We start from the raw sequence: 13,179 nt of genomic DNA, 5'->3' as shown, positions 1-13,179 counted from the left end.
AGTTGAACGGAATGGACAGTGTCTTGAAAGGAGGATATAAGATGAACATCAACAAAAGCAAAATGAGGATAATGGAATGTAGTTGAATTAAGTCAGGTGATACTGAGGGAATTAGATTGGGAAACTAGACACTTAAAGTAGTAAAGGAGTTTTGCTATTTGGGGAGCAAAATAACTGATGATGGTCGAAGTAGAGAAGATATAAAATGTAGACTGGCAATAGCAAGGAATGCGTTTCTAAAGAAGAGAAATTTGTTAACATTGAGTATAGATTTAAGTGTCAGGAAGTCGTTTCTGGAAGTATTTGTATGAAGTGTAGACATGTATGGAAGTGAAACATGGACGATAAATAGTTTAGACAAGAAGAGAATAGAAGCTTTTGAAACGTGGTGCTACAGAAGAATGCTGAAGATTAGATGGATAGATCACGTAACTAATGAGGAGGTATTGAATAGAATTCGGGAGAAGAGAAGTTTGTGGCACAACTTGACAAGAGGAAAGGACCGGTTGGTAGGACATGTTCTGAGGCATCAAGGGATCACAAATTTAGCATTGGAGGGCAGCGTGGAGTAAAATTCATAGAGGGAGACCAAGAGATGAATATACTACGCAGATTCAGAAGGATGTAGGTTGCAGTAAGTACTGGGAGATGAAGAAGCTTGCACAGGATAGGGTAGCATGGAGAGGTGCATCAAACCAGTCTCAGGACTGAAGACCACAACAACTACAACAACAACATAGCAATTTATCATGATTTATGGTGTCAAATGCCTTTGACAAATCTAAAAATATGCTCATGGTAAATTTTTTGTTGTCTAATGCTAACAGTGCCTCAAATAGAAAGGAGTGAACTGCTGATTTGGTTGAATGGTTTGCTCTAAACCCAGGTTGAGATTCTGGCCGAATGCCATTATCCTCTAAGAAGTCTGTTAATCTCCTATTGAAGAGCCTTGCTAAGATTTTTGTGAAAACAGACAAAAGTGGCAATGATCCGTGGTTAAAAATATCATCTTTGTTTCTTTTCTGGTACAATGGCTTTACTTTTGCTATTTTTCAAACATGAAGGAAAAGTTCCTGTAGCGAAAGATAGTTTACAGGTGTGACTTAAGGACTCAGTAATCAGGTGCCCACATTTCTTTATAATAAAATCAGGTATATCATCTACTCCTGCAGTGTGTTTCATTTTGAGACTTTATATTGCAAGCTGTCCTTCTTCTACATTTGTAGGGTGTAGGAACATTGATTTGCTTGAGGCATTTTTCCCTGTTTCCGTGTGCTGTTTTTTATTGGAGATCTGTTGTAGTAGTTTCTCTGTTACATTTATAAAATAGTTATTAAACGTATTAGCTACTGCCTCTGGGATATTATTGTTTTCCAAACCAGACTTTAATACAATATTATTAACTCTATTTTTGTCAGACTGGGTTTCTTTCTTTACAATTTGCTAGATTGGTTTGGTTCTGTTTGACGCATTTTCTATGTATTTGTCATTGTCTCGTTTCTTTGCCTCCTTTATTATTTTATTTAAGATACATTTATATTTTTTGAAGTAACTATCAATCTCCAGGGTAGTATTGCAACTTCTTGCAATATTGTGTACATAGCGTTTTCTAGCATAAGATTTCCTTATGACCCTGGTAATCCACTTGTTGTGTTTAGTTTTTTTTTTTTTTTTTTTTTTTTTTTTTTTTTTTTTTTTTTTTTTCAATGGAGAAACAAGATCAAAATAATATTTAAATATATTCATGAATGGTTGAAACTTATCAGAAATATTTTCTGCACTCTACACTAGCTCCCATGAGTCTTGTTGGGGATAATTCTGGAATGTTTGTACTGCAGCATTACTGAAAGTTCTGCCCATGTGTGTAGTTCCTCTCATATATTTATAAGATGAATCAGTGTTTACACAAATTATTATAGCCTGTGCATGCTGGTCTGCCAGTACAGCTTTAATTACTACTGATTTATATTTCATTTTGGAGCTAATTATTATTTGGTCTATAGTAGTACTAGAATGATTCATTCACATGTAGGGGAGTGGATTGTAATCTCCAAATTATTGGCTGTTTATATGTTCATCAACTCAGATTTTGAGTTGCTTGCCTTATTAAAGTCTACATTTAGGTCGCCATATACAAGAAGTGTGTTTTGGTTTGTTACTACTTTATTTAGCAAAGCATCAAGATGAGTGTTGAATTTTTTAGGTGGGTGTCTGGAGATCTATATAAACATATTACAATTAACTTGAATGCTGGAATTTTTATGCCTGATATTTCAAATTCTTTCTCAGTGTTTAAAGATTCAACGTTGTCTAAGTTATTTAATTTGATATCTTTCTTTATGTATATGCACTTCCCTATGTGTGTAAACTGATATCTACATGTTTGAGCTGTTAATACATAATCCGTTATTTTCACTGTCTTTAATTCATTTCCTTTCAGCCAGTTAAGCAAAGTATGTTAACATATATGAGTTCACTTGATAGAATTATTTCCAGCTCTCACATCTGCAGAATGCGTTTAGATTTCCACATACTCGGCACAGCATTATATGAGTCACTCTGCTAGTACTAGATAACTTGTATCTACTGGCACATATCACATTATCAGTCAGAGATTAGATATGATTAAGCTTGTAGATAACCCTACTACAAATGACCTCTTAAAACAGTAGTTAGAGCTCAAACAGTTCTATGTATAATTGATAAATAAGAATCAGGCTGAATTTACATTATATATGAAAACTATATCAAAAACTCAAAGTAGCATTTCCTATAACAAAATAAAATTATCAAAAAACTAGCTGTAGAGAGTAAGGATATATGTGAATCATCCATCCATTCATTCATTCATTCATTCATTCATTCATTCATTCACACACACCTGGTTCCATATATCCAATCGTGAAGGAGAACCTTCAGGGATGTGGAACAGGTCAAAGTGCCATTAGTTGCCAGGAGCAGCCACTGAAAGCAGCTTCTGTAAAGTATACTAACAACCAGTTACAAGTAGTGGTAATGTAGTTTTATTGATAAATTTGGGAATTATAGATTACTACAATGCTGGAAAAAAAATTAATACAGCAGGAAAGATTAAGTCGATTTTGATCCAATGACGGCATATGCCGTCAGGGAGATAGTAGATGTACTGATAATGGTTTCAGTGTCATCCACTACCAGATAGCATAGTGGCTTAGCTAGCAGACTGCCATTTGTGTCTACCCTTCAATAGGGAAAGCTCACAGCCAGAAGGCTCAGTGTGGTGCACATGTGTGAAGCAAGCAGGCAACCATGCTAAGAAGATAGACTCGTGCTTTTTACAAACAAATGAGTGAGTTTGAAAGGGGTTAAATTGTGGCCGTCCAAGTGGCAGGATGGTCCTTTTGTAAAACAGTCACACAAATTGGATGTGTTGCGTCAGTTGGGCAATGATGCTGGCATCGGTGGTCACGTGAGCATTCCGACACCCCTAGATGAGGTTCTGGGCATCCAAGCATCATAGATGCCCACCAGGGTCATCATATTATAAGGGCAGCAGTGGCAGATCGTACAGCTACCACAAAACAGACAAGAGGGCTTATGAACCCAGACATGTCAACATGAACGTTTGGGAACTGGTTATCAGCAGTAGGACTACTGGCATGCACACCTCTAGCTTGTCTTCTACTTATGCCACAGCATTGACGTGCAAGGCTTGACTGGTACTTCCAGAGGATCACTTGGAAGCTGGAATGAGTGCCTTGGTCTTCAGCAATGGAAGTAGATTCCGCCTGCATGCAAGTGATGGTCGTTTGCATATACAACGTACCTGGTGAGCACTATCTTATAGAGTGCATTTGTCCAAGGTTCACCCCAGGCCTTATAGTCCGGGGTGCAATAAGCTACAGCTCTCATTCACCTTTGGTGTTACTGGAGGGGTGCTAAACAGCACTTGGTATGTGAAGGATGTTGTTAGACTCATTATTTTGCTGTTCTTGCAACAGGAAAGTGATGTGTTGCTCCAGCAGGATAATAGTTGCCCACACACTGTCTGTGAAACTCAACATGCTCTGCAAGATGCACAGCAACTTCCCTGGCCAGCATGATATCCAGAGTTGTCTCCAATTGAGCAGGTATGAGATGTGATGGGGTGAGAAGTAATTTGTGTGACTTGTCAACCATCAGTGCTTACAGAACTACATGAACAGGTTGAGCAGGCATCGAATAATATACATCAGGACAGTATTTATCATCTGTATGACCAAATAGATGCCAGAGTCAGCACCTGGATTACTGCCCAGATTTCATTCTGGATATCCTTAGACAACTTACATGCTAGAGTGTCAACATGTGTGTCCCATTTTAGATTGCTTTGAATTGTAAATAACTAATTCATTTCCTATGTACAGTTTAATTTCATCATTAAAACTATTGTTGTTAACCTGCATGAGACATGTTTTACTACTGCTTACATTTTAGCAGCTTTCATTAAAGTACTCAACAATTTCTTTTGTCACATTATTATATCAAGTCTCTAGTTCATTAAATGATTCCTAACAATTTCTTTTGTCACATTATTATATCAAGTCTCTAGTTCATTAAATGATTCCTTTTTACACACAATGGATGTGTCATCCATACAGAACTATTATGGAACTTTGAGTGCAATATCTTATGTCATCTACATAAATTAAAAACAGGAGAGGACCCAGTACTGAGCCCTGTGGAACTCCATGTTTTATATTAGTGATTTTGGATTTGTGAACACCACTTTCATTTTTAAGGAGTACAAACTGTTATTGATTACTAATGTAAGATTTTATCAGGTCATGAGCAGTGCTTCTGATATCAGTGCTCCATAGCTTTTCTAATGGTATTTTGGTGTTAACACAGTGAAAATCTTTCTCATCATGTTGCTTGTTCTTGATGCCAGTTATTTTCTCTTCAATTAACTGAGCAGCTGCTGTGCTAGTTGATTTACGTTTTAAGAAACCATTTACATTTTCAAACCATAGATTGCGCGGCTGGAAACATTTTATAATTCTGCAGTATATTACTTTTTCAACTATTTTGGAAAAGACAGGAAGTATTGAAATTGCCCTGTAGTTTTGAATTTTGAGTTTGTCTCCTTTTTTAAAGATTGGTGTTACCTGAACTATTTTTAGTCTGTCTGGGAAGGTGCCTGATTCTATTATATTATTTACTGCTGCAGACAGAAGTACAGAGACATTTTGTCTGCACATTTTTAATACATTACTACTGAGACCATCATGTCCCATGGAACTGGAAGATTTTAGAGAGCTAATGATGTTAATTACTTCCTTGCAATTTGTGGGAGCTAGATATATGCTATGCTCAGATGGATTGCCTTTAAAATTATACTGCAGGTTATTATGTTTGTCATTGATAGCTTCCCCTACTGAAGAAAAATATTAATTTAATATATTAGCAATTTCAAGTTGATCTTTTACTACCATCCCATTATGGTCAGTAATAAAGTCCACACAGGATTTTTTCCTCCTGTTCTAAAACTGTTTATTGCTGCCCAGACACTAATAACAACACTGTGTGAAGCCTGAAGCTCGTTTGCAATGAAGTTGCTCTTGGTCTGCATTAATAAATCTTTATAGTATTCTCAATAGGTTTTGAAGGCTTCCTTTAGCTCGGGATTTTGTCTATTATTCAACATTGCACTATGGAATAATTTTATTTTTTCCCTTGCTTCAATGACATCATTATTTATCCAGATATTTTTGTTTATATTTTTAGTTTGTTTAACTTTTGTTGTTACAACTGGGCATGTGGCATCAAAATGGTAGTAGAAGTCAGCTGAAAAGCTGTCATAGGAAAAGCTATCATTCTCAAACCATGGTATGTGTGTTAACATGCAGTCCAGTCTATTGATGTTATCATTATACATAATTCTTTTGTTTACATATAGTTTCATTTTAGTGACAAAGGACATCTCATTTGCCTCCAATTGAAGCTGCACTGCATGGTGATCAGAAATGGCCAGTTTTAGAACAGATGTACTATAGTAAAGATAGGTCACGTTTGTTATTACATTATTCAGACATGTTTTGCTGTTGCCAGTCTCTCTAGACAGTATAGAGTAGGCGGTATAGCTTTTTGATGTTGCCATCATTGGTTAATAAGTCTATATTTATATCCCCTGTTATTATAGTGTTTACATGGCCATTTAACTTAGAAAATGTACTGTCTATATATATCAGCAGGTCAGAAAGATTTTTGAAAAATGTATCCATACACGCCTCAGGAGTCCTATACACACCAATAATTGCTACATTTTCTCTATCCCATTTTAGATGTATTGCAGCAAATTCTGTAATTCCTTCTATGCAGAATGCACGTACATCAATAACAATGAAATTACTTGCTTTAACAGTGAAGATTGCTACACCAGCCCCAGACTTGTTTTTCTTACTAAATGCAGAACAAAATTTCATGGAGTGTGGATGACAATGCTAATTAGGTCTTCAGTGTACCAGTGTTCACTTATGACTAACATATCAGGTTTATCAAGACATGTAATAATATCCAGATAATTGTTCTTTGTTTAAGACTACTGAAAATCTAGTGTATGACATGAAGTCTGAGTTTCTCCTGCTGGACTATACAGGATGATTTAGGGCTACCAAACTATCCAGCAGGCTTTACAAGTATCCCAGGCTTTCCTGCAGTGGCTGTTTGTGTGGCAGACTACTGAAATTCTAGTGTGTGACATGAAGTCTGAGTTTCTCCTGAAGTCTGAGTTTCTCCTGCTGGACTATACAGGATGATTTAGGGCTACCAAACTATCCAGCAGGCTTTACAAGTATCCCAGGCTTGCCTGCAGTGGCTGTTTGTGTGGCAGATTCTGATTTGGTGGATTGTGCCATTCCTTGGCAATGCACTTATTTACACCACTTTCTGGAGGATTTCTTCTATTTTCCTCTACAATTGTTGCTTCTTTTATTCATGTGCCTACCATGTGCAGGTCTCTTTCTAGATTACTGGCATTTACCAGGGACACATTGTGAAATTTATTACATATTGTTTTAAGCCTATTATTTGTCTTGTACACTTCCAAATTCACTATAGACTGTTCCATTAGACTGTGTCTCTGTGGAATATTAATGATAATTATTTTAGTGTTAATCAACTTACTGAGTGTCACTTTCATGTGCCTGATAGCGTCATTTGCTTGATTTTTGCTACAGATCTGTTCAAAAATGGTTCAAATGGCCCTAAGCACTATGGGACTTAACATCTGAGGTCATCAGTTCCCCAGACTTAGAGCTACTTTAACCTAATGACATCACACACATCCATGCCTGAGGCAGGATTTGAACGTGCGACCGTAGCAGCAGCGCGGTTCTGGACTGAAGAGCCTAGAACCGCTCGGCCACAGCGGCTGGTGCTACTTCATTTGTACCTCCCATGATTACTACACAATCATTTGATGAAAAAGACTCACTATTTTGGACACAAGGCTTCACCACAGCAGGAAGAAGTGCTCCAGGTTGAATGTGAGCCACAGCTGTAAAGTTGTCCTGGATACTTGTGATGTTTTGCGCTATTCCATGACTGTGACTGTCTCCATATATTAGAATTCATCCTTTTTTGTGTTTCTGATTCACGTTGCTTCTGCTATTGTTCTCTTGGACTGGTTTCTTTCATACATTTTCACAGATTTCACTGTACTTATCTTGGACAGTTTGTTTGTATGCACTTAGGTTAGCACACGAGGTTAGGGTTTCTTTTTTGAGCTTATTATTGGCAGTTTTTTGCAGTTTGGAATGTTGCCCATTGTTTGCAAAGATTTAAATGCTAAATATTCCACTATTTCATCAAGAATCTGATACCTGTTTTTAATAATAAGGGCCGGAGAGCTTCCTTTAGTTTCTGACTTATACCTACCTTTTTATTTAGTAGAGAAACCTCAGCCTTTACACAATGAATTTCACTTATTAAGTCTTCAACTAATGCTGAAAATTCACAATTACAGTCACAATTTTTCGCATTTTTTATTTTACCTGTGTTTTTGAGGCAGCATTGAATACAGTTCCAGCTTGTCATGAATTCATTGCTTTCTTTCACTGATGGATCAATTTTAGCACATCAAAAATGGAACAAATGTTTACATTCCATACACCTGATGCCCATTTTCAACACATTTTTGCATTTTCTACATTTTTCATCATCTAAATTAGGGTTTTTACGTGGACTGAGAAATGTTGCACTTCTACTTGTTGCCATTGCTCATTACTAATGCTAACAAAGTACCTCACATATCTAAATACATACATCTTGATTTCATCATTAGTTATAAAGATAGTGTATATTGCAAAATGGACACTGATGGAAATAACTTTGTGCGCCACATCTTTCCTGAAGCAAATGCATCTGTTGGGTTTCCTGTTGCAGTAACTCCAGCAGGGATGACAAAACAATGTAGGCCGAATTTTAGTTGTGGATTTCACTGTTCATCCTAAATTCATTGTATTTATTAAATACTGGTAAACATTAGGATTGGTGCTTGCATCTAATAATTCCAAGAACCCGAATCTACTGGAAAATGTTTGATTATCAACAGTACATAATATTCTCACTACATGCTTTTGTAGAATAGTACTTCCATGTTAGCTGCATTGCCCCAGAAAATTATGCGAAAGGATACAGTACTGAGTGAAAATATATGAAGTTAGCTAGCAGTTCCACCTCAGGTTAGTGATGTAAGACAGATTTTGAAGTGCAGAGCTGGCAAAACTGAGCTTTTTGTTTAACTTATCTAGGCACTTGTATCACCTCATTTTGTTATCTATTTGAATGACTACAAATTTCATATATGGAGTTTCATCCAGTGTGTGCCTCTTCATTTCATTCATTGAGTCATGTTCTTTAGATCCCATTGGAAGAGAGAAACTTTACAGACATAAGGCAAATTAAGGTATATGATCACAGGTTTCCTCATCATGAATACTTAATGGTGTGCTTTCAGGTGTTCTGCCAAGTTGTTGTTTCACAATATTTTGATGACTGACCCAGCTGTCTTCTTCAGGTGCTGCAGGTTTGGCTTTTATGTGTACTTGTTGCCTGGACACCAACCAGACTGTGAAGTCCTGTTTGATTTGATTTGATTTATTATTGGTCCTGTATATCATACAATTTGTACAGCAAAGCACATCATGATATAGGACAAGTCAATTTGAAAAAGTATGTTAAGATGGTATATGATGAGAGATGACAGTAGTGGCACATAACTGACATGGCAGAATACATATAGGATATATAGACAAAATATAAAAAAGGTGGTGTGTGATGAGAGATGACGGTGGTGCATACTGCACATAGCAGAATAAATATAAGAGATACAGACAGAATATAGATAACGTACAATAATTAAATTATCTTACTAAGTAGAGACATCTACAATTGAATGAACAGCTTATTGCAAGTAATTAAAATTTTGTTTCAAGAAATTCATGTACGGAATAGAAACAGTGATTTAGTAGCAATTCCTTTAATTTAATTCTCATTATTTTTGGGTTTTTGCTTGTTTTTATGTCTGTTGGGAGGTGGTTGTATATTTTAATGCCCATACATTTAACCCCATTTGCATATAATTTTGTGTTGTGGGCTATAATTTGTAACTGTGTTTTGTTTTTTGGTGTCAAGTGTGTGGCGGTCTGCATTTTTGTCGAGGGCATCCAAGTGCTGTACTGTAAAATAAGCTAGTTCCAATATATAGAGGCATGGCAGTGGTAGGATTTTTAGCTGTTGAAATAGTGGTTTACAGTGTTCAGTTCTATTTTTACATTTCATTATTGTTAGTTTCAAGACGCTATTTATAGCCAAGTTTGATGCATGATGTCCACTGCACCCTTTGATGCTCTTTTGTTTTTCAGACTAACACTGATATTCCATATAACACACTTTCTCTCAACACTTTAAAGCTCTGGTGGATGTGATAACTGGCAAGAACTTAGTAAGTTGAGTGCCAGATCCCAAGCCTTGTTTAGTTGGAACCCCTATCCCTGTTTATTAAGTTTTCTGACATCTTTATTTTGGTAGATTTCTTAATTGAATCACATATTTTTAAAGAAAACCAGTCCATAATTTGGTGATTTTTAGTTTGTTATTACCTAAGACACTACGTTTCTAACTGCACAAAGTGACATTAATGAGACACCAGTCCTTCAGTTAATGAATGTTCTATAGGATTCTGAAAAATAATCTCATTTGTATAGGGGCATCAGTCAATGAATCATGCTCCTTCAAAGGTAAAGTGGTTCATGCCCCTTTGAAAATAACACTTAGATAGTAGCACTAATGGTGGTGCATATCATATAACACTTTCTACTCACTTCACTAGATAGCACTACCAGTAGTGTATTTCTTCAGACTTTCCTGATGATCAGTTGACATCTTGAAGTGTTGGATATTCTGCCAGATATCAGCATCATTCTTGCATGATGCTGATATCCAGCAGAATACCTGACACCTCAAGATGTCATTGTCAGTAGGGTTTACAAGAAAAAAAATATACTGCAATTTTTTTGATTGTTGCACAGTGTTGTTTCAATTATTCACACAGTCAAACATGCAGGAAAACTGTAGAGTAGTCAGTTATTTTTCTTTCAAGAAACTGACTTAAAACTCGGTGTTACACAGATTTTTAACTGGAACTTTTTTTATGAGTGCTTAGAAGTGGCCATTCATCCTCAAAATGTTAAAAATGTTCCATAATCCTAGGTTACCCCCCCACCCCACCCGTCACGCTCCCTCACAAGCTATCATACGTAACTTATAATACAATGAGTGCTAAAAAGAGTATACCACAGGAATAGACCAGAGTTAATGCATTCTCAGATAACAGCATACTTCAAAAGGACAATGATATGCTCAGTAGATTTCTGTCGTATCTAACCAATACTGGGATACTCAACGTTACTTTCCAGTGAGAGGACACAGTTTTTTACCCTGTGATAGCATTTTGGCAGTATGAAAAGGAAACTAAGAGGCCAGACAGATTGTTTACAGTGCACATCATCTGAGAGATGACTCTTATAGTTTCAAAATGTACATTTCTCATTAGGGAGGTTGCTGCTAATGAAATACTAGACTTCAAATCATGGTGTGGCCCCATTTCAACAAGAAGACAAGAATTTCTGAACTCAAAGTATTGGAAGGCATATGAAGGTGACATTCTCTATCAGTAATTTTTTACATTCTACTTCTGTATGATCAGTGAACTAATTAGTAAAATTTTTCTCTGGCCCTTGACTGCACCAGAAAAACTAGTTTATTCATCAGAAAATGGCTTGTTAAGTCTAATACACTCAAAGACTTGGGAAAACTCCAGTCTTTACCTTCTTGATGAATACATACCTTTCTATGAAGAAATTTTGAAGTTGTCTGCACAGAACAGTAGCCAAGATGACAAGTGAATGGATTGTCAAACACTTATTATTGTTGTAGAATGATGCATTAATATTGTGAAATCTAGAACCATACATGTTACATTATATGCAATCAACGTAAAGTTAATGTGAATAAAAAGGAATGTGTAATTTCAGTTCTCTTGTTTGACAATCACATAACGTAAAAATGCCAATAAAGATGCCAATATAAAGTTATCATACAAATTAAACAGTTTTCTCAATTTCTCACAAATGCGTGTTGGTTGACTTAAGCCCCTTTAAAAAATAAGATTCAATCATGGTATCTGGTTGGAATCCATGTAGCGATTACACATAAAAGCAAAACTCACAACACCTGGAGAAGATGACTAGATCAGTCGTCGAAATATTATACATAAAATGGAAACAACCACTTGGCAGAACACCCAGGAGCACACCAATAAGTAAAGGTAATACATTAACAGAGGGAAGCCATTTCCTCAGAAACTTATTCTGTAGGGCCCACACTGTATTAACTGTAAACTAACAGTGCAGGAAATTAGAAGGAAAGCTGCTGCTTCTTAATTTTTATTAAATATCTGTTTTTCATTTTCTATTAACATTTTAGCATAGTTTGATTGTATTGCTATTTTTCAAAGAAGTAGCTTCTGTTTCTGATATTTTGTGAGCAGAGGATGAAACAGCACAATAATTTTAAAATTAAAAAATGTAGTACCTGGTAGACACGCCTGCCTTGAAGAACTAGGCACGTAATCTTGCCTACACATGCAGAAATTATCCTGGCAAGATGAAAATGACAGTGTATTGCAGTCACTGTCTGTTAAGCACACAGAGTCGATAGCTGAAAATTACAATACACATAATAACAATACCAGACAATCCAGTAGCATACACTATATAAAAAATACATTCCTTAGGATAGCTAAGACTTTTAATCTAGAACATTATTATTGCTTTCATTATTATTATTATTATTATTATTATTATTATTATTTGGCATGCAGTGCGATAGCTGTAATATCAAAACTACACACAGAGAACATAACTAATTTATTCATGTTTATCTATACAGCATTTTACTCTCAAACTGATTATTGTAAATAGATCCATGAGAATATTTTGTCTGCCATGGTACCATATTGCAATATACAACTGTGATTTTACAGAATTTAACTCAACCGAATTTTGGTTTCACTTTCTCCAAGACAGTTTTTTGTTTTATTTTTTTAATTCATGAAACCATTATGATCATTCTCCAAACTCATAATTTCAAAAGACTATAGGCCTATTTTGGTATGATCCACTTTCTTCATTGTCCATGATTCACATCTACACAAGACAATTGGAAATATTAAAATATTAGCTGTTTTTATTTTGGTTCTTAGTGAAAGTTTTTTTTCCTATTATAGTTTGCTTAATTTAATTGCAGTAGATTTTCAAAGTTTTAATACTTCATGTTATTCCCTTAATGAATGATATGCTTTTTGATATTAAGAATCATAAAAATATGTAATTATTGGCCTCAACAAAAATTTATCTTCCTTCACATTTCTGACTTATCTGTAATGCAATGATATTGTATTTTGTTTCTCTTTTGCTATAATTACCATAGGAGACATTTATATTATATTTCTGGACAACAAAGGAAAGTTACAATCTGGACCATCCTCTTCCAATGTGTAGCAAATTGGAGATTCTGTAATGATTTGGACAGTTATTTCATAATTCTCATTTGTCTCACAAGATTCACCCATTACTGGTTGTGTTTCATAAAACTCAC

General features: G+C 35.6%; 1 protein-coding gene across 2 annotated transcripts in view; it reads right to left on the bottom strand.

Annotated features, from left to right (window-relative positions):
* Positions 1-13,179, bottom strand: part of LOC126094509 (prion-like-(Q/N-rich) domain-bearing protein 25) — a 140,288-nt gene that overhangs the window by 54,622 nt on the left and 72,487 nt on the right. For both annotated transcript variants that reach the window (XM_049908922.1, XM_049908930.1), the window contains one exon: positions 12,115-12,240. In XM_049908922.1, coding sequence (XP_049764879.1) covers positions 12,115-12,240 — 126 coding nt within the window. The remainder of the gene's footprint in view (positions 1-12,114; positions 12,241-13,179) is intronic.

The sequence above is a fragment of the Schistocerca cancellata genome, chromosome 1, assembly GCF_023864275.1.
Source record: "Schistocerca cancellata isolate TAMUIC-IGC-003103 chromosome 1, iqSchCanc2.1, whole genome shotgun sequence".
NCBI lineage: Eukaryota > Metazoa > Arthropoda > Insecta > Orthoptera > Acrididae > Schistocerca > Schistocerca cancellata.
This window is presented reverse-complemented; position numbering and strand designations above follow the sequence as displayed.